This window comes from Cynocephalus volans, chromosome 17, assembly GCF_027409185.1.
Source record: "Cynocephalus volans isolate mCynVol1 chromosome 17, mCynVol1.pri, whole genome shotgun sequence".
Taxonomy (NCBI): domain Eukaryota; kingdom Metazoa; phylum Chordata; class Mammalia; order Dermoptera; family Cynocephalidae; genus Cynocephalus; species Cynocephalus volans.
Genome location: NC_084476.1, coordinates 40,923,792 through 40,939,525, shown reverse-complemented (window position 1 = coordinate 40,939,525; position 15,734 = coordinate 40,923,792). Strand labels below are relative to the sequence as shown.

General features: G+C 39.6%; 1 protein-coding gene across 2 annotated transcripts in view; it reads left to right on the top strand.

The window, feature by feature from the left end:
- Positions 1–2,554, top strand: part of RECK (reversion inducing cysteine rich protein with kazal motifs) — a 67,356-nt gene extending 64,802 nt beyond the window's left edge. Inside the window, exons 20-21 of one of the 2 annotated variants that reach the window (XM_063082163.1) lie at positions 613–768; positions 1,752–2,554. In XM_063082163.1, coding sequence (XP_062938233.1) covers positions 613–768; positions 1,752–1,973 — 378 coding nt within the window. In that variant the 3' untranslated portion in view covers positions 1,974–2,554. The remainder of the gene's footprint in view (positions 1–612; positions 769–1,751) is intronic. The other variant, XM_063082164.1, reaches the window with a different exon arrangement.
- The last annotated feature ends 13,180 nt before the right edge of the window (positions 2,555–15,734 follow it).

The window sequence follows — 15,734 nt, the reverse complement described above, 5'->3', positions numbered from 1 at the left end:
TACACTCCTTCCATCTACACCCTGGCTGTGCACCTCACAGTCAGCCTGAGCCTTTCTTAGGAAAAATCACCCCCTGGCATAGTAAGTGTGTAGTTATAGGCTGAAGGTAGAACCAGGGAGCCAGAGACTGGTAGATGCCCAGATGGTGTCACACCAGTCCCCATTTCTCCTGATGGGAACTTCTGGATCCTGCCACCTTCCCAGGATAGTTTTGCCACTTTCCCTCTTCTGTATCATCACTTTTGCTGCTCCCGTTTATGGAGATAGGGCTCCAGGAAGAGAGCAGCCAACACTTGCCACCACCTAGGGAATTATCCCCATTTTGTTTTACCTATATTTTTACAGGAATATTGTAATTATTTCCCTGTGGCCTCTAGCTCAGAACAGTCACTTTTTAAAGAGTGCTTCTAATGAGAGTATTTATCTTGGCTACAAAGCTCCACAGTTAGGCAATTGAAATGGACCCTGGCCTAGCAGAGCTGAGTTGGTCTCCTGCTGAGGGGTTCCGCAGTCAAAAGAGCCTCCTCAGCTGGCAGCCTGGAGCAAGGAAACTTGGACAGTAATAGGGAATTCTTCTTTTCTTCAGGTAATAGAAATGTTTTCTATTCCTAGGTAACAAACAAAAAGCCAATAACAGTTCTGGAAATACTTCAGAAAATCCGCATGCATGTATCTGTCCCACAGTGTGACGTATTTGGATACTTCAGTATTGAGTCAGAAATCGTGATCCTGATCATTCCTGTCGATCATTATCCAAAAGCTTTGCAGGTGGGCTTCAGCACACATTGTGCAGCCTTCTTGTCACTTTCAAGTTTGGTGGACTTAGGAGGGGGTGGCCACAAACCATGCCCCAGGAAGGATCAGGGGATAAGGAAATGGAGGCATTTGAAAAGTTCAGCAGGGCAGGAGAGAGGGAAGCAGGGCAGTCTCTGAAGGACCGAGTACTTTTCCAGGCATCTGAGGCATGTGACATCTGTCATACATGTGACAGCAGAATGCAAAGGAGCCAGGGGAAGGGAGAGGTTAAGATAATGCAACTCACACTGTGCAGAGTTGGGGGGGGGGGTCTGGGAAATTGTTGAATCAAATCTGCCCATTGTGCAGATGACGTAGCCCAGGCCCAGGGAGGGAAGGGACTGGTACAGGTGATGTGGTGACAAAGCCAGGATAGACTCTGGTCGGTCTCCTGAGGGCTGTGCTCCCACTGTGGTGGAGGACCCCACCAGAGCTGGTTGTATGGGCCCCAATTTTTCTTTCTCACAATCTAGACACATGTGGAACCCCACTCGTGTAGGCCCGAGCTTCAGAATCAAAGTAGTGAGGGCTCAAGTGAAAGAGACGAATGCAGGCGGCCTGTGAGCTACTATCACTTTAAGTCAAATTGCTTCCGTCCTCATGGTTAAATAGGCATTGAAAGTACATTCACCTCCTATGACTATATTTAACAGTGCAAAGACCATGTTTAAATGTGGATAACAGGTGAACAGGATTGTGAAGAAATGAAAACAGTTGATTGATTAGGGCAGTTGCATTGTGATTGCTTCTTTTCTGATTTGATTTCCTTTAATGCCATTATATTTATATAATAAACTAAGACAACAATAAAAAGTTACTTTGGCCAAGAAAAGAACAACAAAGAGAAAGCAAATTGCCTTTGAGGTCACACTACTTTTGTGACGTGAAATTTGTCTGGCTTGACCTTTTCAGATTCTGTGGTTTTATATTAAAAGAATCTTATTTTCCACTCTCAGATTGAAGCCTGCAATAAAGAAGCAGAGAAGATCGAATCCCTTATCAATTCTGACAGCCCTGCTCTGGCATCCCACGTCCCTCTCTCTGCCCTCATCATCTCCCAGGTGCAGGTCTCTAGCAGTGTGCCGTCGGCCGGCATCGGGGCCAGGCCGCCCTGCCACTCCTTCCTCCTGCCCCTTAGCCTGGGCCTGGCCTTGCGCTTGTTCTGGACACATAACTGACTGCCCATGAGAGGGGAAAATGGTCCTCAACCTAACCTTTCCTCCTGTGCAAGACACTCGGGATTGCTGGTTTGTAGCTGAATAGTGGCCAAGTAAAGCACAAGTCGCCTCTGTTCACCACACAGTATTTTTTTTTTTAATCTGCCAATATTAGTAGGGTTTTTGTTTTGTTTTTACAAGTGTTAAAATACGTTCTTCCAAATGCTAATGAAAAGAGGATGTCTCTTTCTGGTGGATCACTGCCTTATGATTTCCAGTTTGCTTATTAGATGGGTCCCCTACTCTAAAGCAAATTTAATATCACTGATAAATGAGTTGATCATTATTTAGAAAGATAACTCACTTTACCATCAGGTTCATATCACGGACACTTCATTTCAAAGTTCCTCTAAGTATTAAGGTGCCCCTTGTATTTGTTTTTGTTTACAGATAATTACCTACTCTATCTAGAAGCTAGGTGTCCTAGTGAAGAGCCCTGCTAAGAGAGAGTATGAAATTAAGCATTTTTGAAATTAGAATGTAAATCATCAGGCAAATTTCAGTTAATTTATGGAAATTTAATTTAGGACTCCATCTATTGTGTTAAGCAAAAGCGAGCTGACTAAATGTCACTCATGTAATAATATGTTGTGATAGTCTCAGTGGTCACTGATTTGTGTTTGTGTTTGTGACTTGTGAAAGGGAGATGTTACATTGCATCAAAGCGTCTTGCATTATGCAATTTATATATTAACCAGATATATATTCTTTGGTATTCATCCAAGTTAAATTTAGAGTTTTTAAACATCAATCTTTAAACCAATTGCTGCTATTTATATAATTGCCAAAAAGTGAAATAATTAGTAGTTCATGTAAATAATACATGATTTTTCTATTTTATTATGAAAAAGGTGAATAGCCATATTTGTAAAATGACAATCATGTGTGTTAACCCAGGACTTTCCGTTCATGAAAACACATTTGCTTTTTGTGATATGCACAATGTAGATAAGTGTTCTGTCTGACTTTCTTTTTTGATATAGAATGATAAAGAATTGTAGTTTATATATTTAAAAATGTCAAACTGAGTATTAAAATGTTTGCATGTTGTCTAAGAAATTTAATACCATGAATGTGTTTCACAGTTTGAAATAAGCTATTCAATGTAATACTTGTTTGTATGCACCTGAACCTAGATTTTACATGAAGTATTTTTTTCAGTATTATACGTACTCTCTGAAATACATAGGGATATGCTTTTTATACCAAAATGTTGTTGAAAAGTGGGCACTTAAAGTTTTCAGAATATCTCAGTGCTGATGTAGCATGTTGGTTGCAATTGCTTTTTTTGTATAAATGTCTTCAATGCAATATACGGGAAAGCTTTTCTATTTTAATAAAAATAATTTTTATATGATCATGTGTACTTCTAAGTAATGTGGACATTCAAAATGAAACCACTGATCACCCTTAGGTGAGCTGTGTCCTTTGCTCTGGAATAAGAAGTCATAGAGTGCTATTATCCCAAGCTAAGGGCACTGGGAGAGCAGGGCAGCTAGAACAGAACTGGTCAGACCAGATCGAGGCGGGACCAGAGGGCAGGCAGTGAATAGCAGAGAGTCAAGGACAAAGACTCCAGCTCTAGGCCTTCAGGACACAGAGCTTCAGTCCTTCCAAGACCAAGGAACAGGCTAGGCAGTTCTTCTCCCCACTGTGTTGGGCCTGCTGTTCTAGCTCCAGGATACATCCTGGGGCAGAGAGAACTTTGGAATATGGAGATGGTGGGCCTGTCGTTCCAACCTAAGAGGTAGTACCAATCACCTCAGCCTAACTCCCCAAAACTCAGTGGCTTACAAACATAAAAACTTCTATCTTGTTCCCTTCACATATCCATGGTGGGTCAGCTGCAGGCCTTTTGGACACAAGCTCACTCCAGGACCCATTCTAGTATCCTCACAAAAGGGAGAAAAAAGATACAGAAAACTACAGCTGGCTCTTAGCCTCTCCTCAGAAGTGACGCTGTCATTTCTGCCTACAATTTACTGGCCAATGCATGTCACATGGCCGCTCCTGAGTTCAAAGGATGGAGGCGTATCATCTTCCCATGGTGTTTGTGTGTGTTGTTGTGGGGAGATGCAGTAAGTATTTTGAATAATACTTTATACCACAGAGGTCTTTTCTCATCAGGATAGGACAAAAGCCAGGACTGACTAGATTTTTTACTAGAAAAGCAGTAGGAGTTCCACGGTCTGGGAAGGAAGTAAGAGAATTGAGAAGGGTACTTGGGTTTGAAGGAGGTATCTCAAGGGAGAGAACGATGTAAAGGCTGGCTTGCTCTGGGTACACAATGATAAGAACTCTGAAAATGGGGATGGAAAAACCAAACCCAAGTTCAGTTCAGGAGATAATGTTTCTCGGTTGCCAGCTGCTGTGGTGGACACCTCGGCGGCCTCATGGACAGATTACCATGACCTACCAGCACCAGAGCAGTGGAGTCCCTGCCAGATGGCTCTCCAGGGTTCTGTCCAGGGCCAAGGGTGTCAGTCTGGGAGAGGCCTTGGGATCCTACAGGAGAGAACTGGGACTATGGGGAAGAGAAAGAAATGGGGTTCCTGTGCCCTATATTTTTACCAGGGACCAGTATGAGAGAGTACCTGGAAGTCCAGAAGAAAGCTGTTCTGCAGGAAGAAGACAATTTAGAAGGTGTGGTAACTGCATGAAAATGGATTCTAGAGAGTCTTCTATGGTCATGAGTAATGAAACCAAAATATTAGAAAAACAGATGAAATACCTCCCTGGCCAGTCTACACATAGTAATTGGGAATGGACCCCAAGAGGCTCATAGTTCTGGCTCGGGTCACATGCTCACTTCTGTGGTAGAGGAGGAAAGGGAGGGGAACTTCAGCCCCACCTAAACCAGATATAATGAATTCCCCATGGGAAAGAATTCTGTTCCTAGAATAAGCCTCCTGCTAGATGTGTCCTCTGGGGAGTGTGCATCTCTCTAACAGGCCATTATCCCCCAAACCAATTCAACCTGTGACATTCAACAGCACCTCACCCTCAAGCCACATGCACACCTAGAAATGTACACATTAGCCACTGGAGCCCAGTAACAACCAAGGGTGCTTTGTAAGAATGATCTGTTGAAAAAGTGGATTATCCAAGGTGACTAATAATAAAATAACTGTTATACCCAGAGCAAAAATGGCAACAAAGCTCAGAAGAGACTGCGATGACTGCAGAACATTTAAATCAGTTTGTGCAAAAAGAAGCAGGCCCACTTGGAAAAGATTCTGCCTGCCTCCTGTGTGCTAGCTCCAGAGCCAGTTCTGCTATGGTCTTAATGTTTGTGTCCCTGCAAATTCTTATGTTGAAATCCTAACTCCCAAGGTGATAGTATTAGGAGGTGGGGCCTCTGGAAAGTGAATAGAGCATGGGGGTGGAGCCCTCACGAATGGGATTAGTGCCCTTGTAAAAAGGTCTGAGAGAGACCTCTTGCTGCTTCCACCATGAGAGGTCACAGCAAAAAGGCAGGGCCACTATGAGCCAGTAAGGGGGCCCTCACCATACAGCAAAAATTGCCTTGATCTTAGACTTTTCAGCCTCCAGAACTGTGAGAAATAAATTTTTGTGATTTATAAGCCACCCAGTGTATTTTGTTATAGCAGCCCAAACAGACTAAGACAAGCTCTATCAGAGCTTCCTAAGAGCTCCAGGACAAAGGACCCAGGCTTAAGGCCAAGTCCAAGGTTGAGTTACATTCTGGAGCAGAGCCTCAGGGAGTTAGGCTGATGGAGATAAGGTAAGGCAGCAAGGCTTCCCAGCTCCACCCACTCTTCCATTTCTCCAAAATGAAGTTCATTGCACCATTTTCTCATTGTAGGAATAATACATGCACGTTCTCCAAAACGCCTGCAAATATAAACAACAAAAAAAGTCCCACACCTCCCTCTCCCTACCTCTACCAAGCAATGAGTACAGAATCCTTCTAGAGCCTTCTCTGTACATACAAGGGGTCTTCAAAAAGTTCATGGAAAGATTTGTATTATCTTTTAATTCTATTTTTCCATGAAATTTTTGAAGTACCCTTGTATATTTCTCTGTATGTGATTGGGGCAGGGTCCTTCCTCTGTCCTTGATTGGGGAGGAGATGGTTACCTCACTGCCCTGTGAGGGGAAGCTCAGGGAAAACTGGTTTCATATTTGGGATATAGCCTGCTGGTCAGCACTTCCCCACCTAACCATTCACAGGTGGAAGCCCCATCTTGGCCAGAACCCCACCAGGTAATCAGGTGACCCATGCTTTTTCCTGAGAAGATGGAGATGGAGGAGGAATGGGAAGTGTTATCATCCCAATTAGGAAAAACTACAGTGGAGAGTTGTCAACATTATTTTTCTGACTGCTTCTAAAAAGTGATGACATCCCCTCTTTTTTAATTACTAATGTGGTACATTTGAGTTTTCTCTCTTTTTAGACTTTTTTATTGATTTGATTTTATACAGATTTATCTATCTGATATGTCTTCCAGCTCTAGGATATATATTTCAGTTCTGCTCTTTTCCTGTTTTCTAAAGTATAATTTTCTGTTTTATCTACGTTAATTTCTTTAGTTAACTTTTAAACACCTTATAATGGAAAATTTCAAACACAGAAAATTTGAAAGTGGAAATCCATATGCCCACCATCTAGATTCTGCAATTAACATTTTGTTATATACGCTTCTGTTTATCCATCTATCCTTCTATCCATCCATCTTATTTCATATGTGTTTCAAAGTACAGTAAGTTAAATCCTTTTTTTGTGTATGTGTATTTCAAAGTAAGTTGCAGATTTCTAACTTGGGTCCAGCAAAACGACTCCTGAAAAGAAGGGTGGCTAGAAGAAGGGCCATTCTGCCATCAGCAAGGTGGTGACCTGAGAAAAAACCATCAACATTCACAAGTTTATCCATGGGGTGGGTTTCAAGAAGTGTGCCCCTCGGGCACTCACAGATCCGGAAATTTGCCATGAAGGAGATGGGGACTCCAGAGGTGCACATGGATACCAGGCTTGACAAAGCTGTCTGGGCCAAAGCAATAAGGAATGTCCCCTATTGTATCCATGTGTGGTTGTCCAGAAAATGTAATGAGGATGAAGATTCACCAGACAAGCTCTATACTTTGGTTATCTGTTACCACTTTCCAAAATCTGCAGTCAATGTGGATGAGAACTAACTGCTGATTGTCAAACAAAGTTATAAAACCACAAAACAAAACAAAACAGAAGTTGCAAACATCAATACATTTTACCCCTAAGCACTTTAGCATTCATTTTTTGTTATTGGGCTAGTTCCTTTAGTCCAATACTTCATTTATTTTTCTCTTTTTATATAAGTAACAATAATATTTAAGATTTATTTATTGACCATCTATCATGTTTCAGATTGTTTTACAAAATTTTTTTTTATCAAAGAGTCTTCTCTTTCCAGGACCCAAATTAGGAAATTGGTTATTTTTATAAGTCAATTAATGTAAGATTCAGAGTTCTAAGATACGATATCAGTAAGAAGGGATTTTTCATTAAAGTCCCTTTATTTTCAATAAGTCAATATCTATAATTCTTTCTCAGCCCTTTGATGGTGAATCTTTCTTCTCATTGGTTTCAGTGCTCTCAGGAAAGGGGTATCTCCATGGACATGACCTGGCCAATTCTCTCCTTCCTGCCTTTCTCTTGCTTATCCAAGATTGCCAAAGATGTCATCTAACTACAATTTTTCTTTTCCATTTGGAGCACTGAGAGATGAAGTTGGTCTATACATTAACAGGAATATTATATTACAAATCAGCAAAATGCAAAATCTAGCAAATACCTTGTTTTAGTCCGTTTTGTGTTGCTGTAACAGAATACCCGAAACTAGGTAATTTATAAAGAAGAGAGGTTTATTTGGCTTATGATTCTGGGACAGCTGCATCTGGCACGGGCCTCAGGCTGCTTCTACTCATGGCAGAAAGTGGCAGGCAGCTGGCGGGTACAAGCAGATCACATGGCAAGAGGAAGCAAGAGAGAGAGAGAGTAAGAGAGAGAGAGAAGGTGCCAGGGTCTTTTTAAGCAACGAGCTCTCGCAGGAACTAATAGAGCGAGAACTCACTCATTAATCCCCCCCCCCAGGGAGAGCATTAATCCATTCATGAGGGATCCGCCCCCATAACTCAATCAGTTTCCAACACTGCCACATTGGAGATCAAATTTCCACCTGAGTTTTGGAGGGGACAACACATCCAACCTCCATCACACCCCATGCTCTGTTATATCTTACACCTATAATCTCATGGAACTAGAACAGCTGAGCCTGTGTATCAAGCTCTCCTATCGACAGTTTCCACTGAAAGAACTGTTATGTGACAATGACCAAGAAGGTTCCTGGCCCCCTTCCTCAAGATTATTATCCAAGGATTCTTATCACATAAGCATAGCATCAAATGCTTTAAGTGAATAATCTCATAGACTTCTTGCAACCTCTCTATAAGGCAAATAGTATAATTAACACCATTTACAGTTGATGCAACTAAGGATTGAAGAGATTAAATAATTTCTCCAAAGTCACACAGCTAGTTAATAGCAGAATGAAGATGTTTTGAACCTGGGTGTAACTCAAAGCCTGTGCTTGTATTTATCATACTGTATATTTTCCTCTAAGTACAGCTTTGGCTGCATCCCATGTATTTTCTAACAACAGTAATAAGGATGGGCTGGCCAGTTAGTTCAGTTGGTTAGAGCAAGGCGTTATAACACCAGGGTTAAGGGTTCAGATCCCCATACCAGCCAGCAGCCAAAATAAATAAATAAATAAATAGCATAACAGGATAAAATAAGATTTTCTGCCAAGGTTTTTCTTTCCCCCACTTTTCAGCACCACACTCTCCCAAGTGAGCCACAGGCCGGCCCCTTTTCCCCCACTTTTCTAATACCATGGCCTTCTACCCATTGTCTATTAAAGTGATTTTTTTTTTAATTCCAAAAATCTCTGCAGAGCAAGATCTGGAGCCTTGGAGGGGTAAAGCAGAGCTTGTACCACAAGCCATAGTGTGGGAAAGGATTCACAATGATGTCAGTGCTTAGACACTGAGAAGGCGCAGAGTCGCTGGGTACAGCATATTCGGAACAAACAGAATTAGGACAGAAACAAAATCTCCCCTTCTGAAAAGGGGGAGGTGGTAGACATTTGCTGTTTTTTGGCTGTTCAACATGTGGCAAAGTCTCTATTTGAGTGTAAAAGATTCTGTATCTTACTATGGAAGGCGGGGGGAAGGGCAGGCATCTCCTCTCATCTCTTTCTGGAAGCTTGTGCGAAGGCTTGTGACCCAGGCTCGGCCAAACAGATGCTCCTGCCCAAGAATCTGAGTCTGGAGAAGTTGACTCAAAGGTGTGGAAAGGAGCCAGGAAAGATCCTGAATTGCTCAAATATTTATCCCAAAGAAACTGAAGTAGATGTGACTGAGTTTCCTTGAATGTGCAAGTTTAAGTTTTTCCCCAGCAGCAGAATTTGGGCTTGCTCTATATAGAGAAACAAAGTTACCTTTTTATCCATCAAAATTGTGACTATTAGGCTGGTGGGTTAGCTCAGTGGGTTAGAACGCAGCCTTATAACACCAAGGTCACGGGTTCAAATCCCTGTACTGGCTAATTGCCAAAAAAAAAAAAAAAAGTGACAGTGAAATATTACAGATGTGAAAATAAGTGACATTTAAAGAGTACTTTTTAACTGCATTGCATTTAATCTTTTAAAATATCCTCTAAGGTATTACTATATAAATTTTATAGAAGTGGAAATGATGTGGAGCGGCTCAAGCCCAGGATCAGAGTCACATCAGTGGGCAGTGGAGGCAGAACTGGGACTTGGGCCACATGACTTCAAGCCCATGCTCAGTATTCTAATTGTCATCTACCTCTAAACATCTGTTTTGATTTTTGCCTTTCAGTGCCTTAGGAGAGATTTTTTTTTTAAATTTTCTAGATGATTCAAAAATTTTTAGTTATCCTTTTGTTATTAAGTTTTACTTTTATTACATTGTGTTCAGAAAACTTGACTGAATGGTTTCTACTTTCAGGAGGAATTTATTATGGTTTACTTTAAGGCCTAATATTTAGTCAATTTTTGTACTTGTTCTACGTAAATTTGAAAATAATGCTATCAAGTAGAAATGGTCTTCACACAAATTAAAAGGCAGATATTTTCAGACTGGATAAAAAGACGCAACTACATACTGTCAACTACAAGCTTCCCGTTTTTAGCATAAAGAAATAGATTAAAAGTTAAAAAATGGAGTGCTTGTTATGTGTCAAGAACTGTTCTAAGTACTTTTCCTCTTACACCCATCCTATAAGGGACATGCTGTCACTACCCCCATTTTACAGAGCAGGAAACTGAGTAAAGTAACTAGTTCAAGGTCATACTTTGGTCTCATGGAGTTCGTATTTTTATATTTTACAGAGCATTAAGTTACAAGGGATTTAGTGTAAACAAGGCTACAATAAAACAAAAAGCATACTTTTTTTGCCTATGTGTGCAAATTTTGTCATATATTTCTATAAGATACTCAATATACCTACCTAACCTTCAAAATACGTCAAAATCAAGTTTTATGCCAGTAAAGCTATAATTCTACAAAACAGAAAAGCAAAATTATATTTTGCTATGTGAAACAGTAGTCTTCTGACTTTGCTGAAAGAAGAAAAAGAGGATAAAAATTAGATAAATCTACTAACACTAATTGAAAGAAAGTTCGAATGACTATTCTAATATCAGACAAAGTAGGGTGCACAGGAAGAAGTATTCCCAGAGACAGAGTTCTCTCATAATAGTAAAAGAGTCAATTTATCAAGATGATATGAGTCATAAAAGTTTATGCTGCAAATAGCAAGGTCCAAAGTGCGCGAAGCAAAACCAATAGAACCTAAAGGAGAAATAGGCAAATCTGCAAGTATTGCTGAAGACGTCAACATCCCTGTCCCAATGTTTGATAGAACAAGCAGATAGAAAATTGTAAGGATATAAAAGACTGATCAACGCTGTCAATCAACCTTACCCAATTGGCATTTATGGAACATTCTACCCAATAACAACAGAATGCCCAGCCTTTTTAAGTATACAGAGAATATTTACCAAGGCAGGCCACATTCTGGGCCATAAAGCAATTCTTGGTAAATGTGAAAGGACTGAAATCATACAAAGTATATTCTCTGTCCACAACAGATTAAAGTGTGAATCAATAACAGAAAGATATCAGGAAAGTTTTCAAAATAACATTTTAAAATTAACTCAAAAGTCAAAGAATACGTTACAGACTGGCCAGTTAGCTCAGTTGGTGAGAGCGGTGGCGCCAGTAGCACCGAGTGTCCGAGGTTCGATCCCTGCCCAGGCCAGCCACCAAAAACAAACAAAAAGTCATGAGGGAAATCGGGAATTATTTTGAGCTGAATGGAAATGAAAACACAACATATCAAATTTGGTGGTATGCAGCTAAAGACAGGCTTAGAGAGAATGTATAGCTCTAAATGCTTATATTAAATGCTTACATTAGAAAAGAAGGCTTAAAATCAATAACCTCAGCTTCCACCTTCAGAAACTGGAAAAAGAAGAACAAATTAAACCCAAAGTAAGCAGCTGAAAAAAATAATAAAGATAAAAACAGAAATAAATGCGATAGTAAATGGAAAACAATAGAGAAAATCAATGAAATCAAAAGCTGATCAATAGTACGGTTGATTCTCATTATTCACGGTAGTTACATTCAATAAAGTCACTGGGAGCACTGAACTAACTAATCCTGAAGTATCGCTCCTTAGGAAAATATAGGATTAAATTCTTGCAAGACTCTGGCCACAACCTTTCACCAACCAATCGGTATATAACTTTGTTTTATGTGTCTTTTTGTTTAAGGACACCTTATTTATTATCTATTATTGATTCATTAACATTGGACTCATGGCCAATAGCGTTATAACTCATGCCTGAATTTTCTCTGTAAGGCACATGTCAACCTTTTTGCACCTAGAAACACTAAATAGCACTTCAGGACTATGGTTGGGGGCCATTTTAAACAGCGAAATCACCAACAAGAATCATAAAAATTTTTTTAAAATGGCACTAAGTAGACTACAAACAGGACACTTGTTTACAGTATGAGATCCGAAATAAGAAGGCAAGGCATTGCCTTGTCCGAACTCACCTGGGAGCCTGTATGTTGGGCAACTCAGATTTTTGCTGCTCTGCACATGGCTATGATTGATTACAAGAGCACAGCAAGTACTGATTTGGGGATTCCAAGTAAATCGTAACGAGTAGGCAAATTCATAATACTGAATCTACAAAAAATGAGAATCAGCTATATTGATAAACCTCTGGAAGACACAAATTACCAATATCAGAAATGATAAGGGGACAACACCGCAGATCATACAAACAATAAAAGGATAATAAGAAAATATTATGAACAACTTTATGCCTATAAATTAGATCTCATAGATTAACGAAATGAACAAATTCCTTGAAAGATACCAAAGCTCATTCAAGAAGGAGATATTAGACAACTCAACAGCAAAAAACCGAATAATCTGATTTTTAAAAAATTTATTGAATCATAATTGATTATACATATTTTGGGGGTTCAACATTGACATATGTTGATTGAATCGATATTACTTGCATATGTATTGTTACAAATCATACTTATTCTTTATGCCCCTTGTCCAGTCTCACCCCATCTCCCTCCTCTCTTCTTCCTCCCTGTGGAGGGTTAGAAATCTTGATTCTCATTTGATTTTAGAATAGGGTTTTTAGGTAAATGCATGTATGGGGCAAAAGCCCTCAAGTGGGAGGCCACAGCCTACAGCCAGGGGGTGACAGCCCATCTAATCAACTCTAATCACTACTTAGGTATGGGATTGTATACTTTAATGACTTTTGAGCTAACAGGTGGTTGTCATATCAATCCTGTTAAGAGATTTTAAGAATTGTTGAAGGAAAGATGTGAAAAAAAATGTTTGCTAGGGGCAAGCTGTCTCTTGGGGGAAACTTTAGACATAATTATACTTAGATTTTATCATAAGAATATAACTTTTGCTTAAGGAGAGGTTATACTTTAGATAATGAGCACAGCTTGACCAACTTAGCTTTTCACAAATTGTGCTTTGGAATGTCGTATTGTTAATTTTACTGATGTTACTAGTTCCTATTGTTTAAGCTATACTTAGCCATAGATAACTTTTGTAACACTGCCCATGTCCTTGTGTCCTTTTGTAATGATTGAATCAACTGAATTTTCTTGTGAAACTTCCTCATCTTTACAATAAAAAACAGAAGCTAACTTTGAATCAGGGCTGCTGTACACAGTTTTCTCCTTCTAACAGGGGAGTTGCTGGGGTACAGACCCTTCGGGCTTCTCATTGCATTCATGGTGCTTTGAATAATCCTTTTTTCATCTCCATTACACAGTGAGAAGTGTAACACCTCCCCCCTCTAATTACCCTAGATTTCTTCTCTCCTTCTGAGAGAGTAACGGTTACTCTATTGATTTGTTGCCTAGATGATCTGTCCAATGCTGAGTGGTGTGTTCAGGTCTCCCAATATTATCATAGAGCAGATGCTTCTGTCACTCTGGAATGAACTTTGTGGAGAGAGACATCCTCTTCTTTTCTTTGATCTCTGCTGGTGACTCTCCTTGTGTCAATGCACTCCAGTGGCTGGCAGACCATCTGCATGGTGGTTGTGGCATCTAGCTGCTTTCGTGGCAGCTGTGGTTATTGTGATGGCTGTGGTGGACCACCCACATGGAGGTGATGATTTTGGCATGCTCCTTACCTAGTTGGTGGTGGTGATGGTGGTGTGCCTGGTTGTGGGAGGGGGGGTCCAATCCCCAGCTTCATACCTCAGGACCCTGGGCAGGCCCTGGAAAAAACAAACTGATTTAAAAATGGACAAATGACCTGAATAGACGTTTCTCAAAAGAAGACATACAAATATCCAACAAGTATATGAAAAAATGATTAACATCTTTAATCATCAGGGAAATGTAAATTAAAACCACAATGAGATATCATCTCACCCCAGTTAGAATGGCTATTATCAAGAAGATAAAAAATAACAAATGCTAGAAAAGATGCAGAAAAAGGGGAACTCATACATTGTCAGTCAGAATGTAAATCAGTACAGTCATTATGGAAACAGTATGAAGATTCCTTAAAAAACTAAAAATAAAACTACCATATGACCCCACAATCCCACTACTGAGTATTTACCCAAAGGATAGGAAATCAGAATACTGAAGAGATACCTGCACCCCCATGTTTATTGCAGCACTATTCACAATAGCCAAGATATAGAATCAACCTAGATGTCCATTGACAGATGAATGGTCAAAGAAAACATAGTATACATACACAATGGAATACTATTCAGTCATAAAAAAGAATGAAATTCTGTTATTTGTGGCAGCATGGATGAGCCTGGAAGACACTATGTTAAGTGAAATAAGTCAGGTTCTCAGTAACACGTGGGAGCTAAAAAAGTTGAGCTCACAGAATCAGAGGAGAATTGTTGTTACTAGAGGCTGGGAAGGGAGAGGAGATAGGTAGAGACTGGTTAACAGATACAAACTTATAGCTAGATGGGAAGAATAAGTTCAGTGTTCTATAGTACTGTTAAGTGACTATAATTAACAATAATTTATTGTATATTTTCAATTAGCTAGAAGAGAGGATTTCAAATGTTCCCAACCAAAAGAAATAGTAAATGTTTGAAGTGATGGGTATACTAATTACCGTGACTTGATCATTACACATTGTACACATGTATCAAAATATCACGCTGTACCCATAAGTATGTACAATTACATGTCAATAAAAAAATTAAAATAAATAAAAAAGACATAGATAACCTGAATCATTCTATATTTATTCATAAAGCTGAATTTGTAGTTTAAAATCTCCACTGCCCCCCAAGGGCTGGCTGGTTAGCTCAGTTCGGTAGAGCATGGTGCTGAGAACACCGAGGTCCAGCATTCAATCCCGGTACCTGCCACCTGCAAAAGAAAAAAAAAAAAGAAAAGAAAACCTCCCCCCCTGCAAAAAGCACAAAGAAACAAACACCTCTGTGCCTAGATAGCTTCATTGATTATTAGCAGCAAATATTTAAGAAGGAAATAATACTAACTCTATACAAACTCTTCCAGAAAATAGAAGAGGAGAGAGGTTTTCAATCTGAAAAAAAACAAAAACATTAAAAGACTGGGAAACTAACTGCAGACCAACATCCCACAAAACATAGCTGAGAGAAATCAAAGATATAAATAAACAGAAGGATATACCATGCCGATGGATCAGCAAACATTATTAAGAGATCAATTCTCCACAAATTTCCGAGTTTATTTATAAATTCAATGCAATCCCAATCAAAATCCCAGCAGGCTTTTGTGTTGTTTTGCTTCCCAGTAATTGACTCAAAAACTTATATGGAAATGTAAAGGAACTAAAATAAATAAACAACTTTGAAAAGAAAAAAAGAGTAGGAGGATTTATGCTGATTTCAAAACCTACTATAAAGCTACAATAATCTAGACAGTGTGGCATTAGTGTAAAATCATGTATAGGATAATGGAATGAAATAGAGAGCACACATACACATGGCCAATTAGGGAAGAATGGTCTTTCCAAGAAATGATCCTGGAACAATTGGGTATTCATATGCCAAAGAAGGAAAGAAGAAAGAGAGAGAACCACAACCCTCATTTTATACCATACAT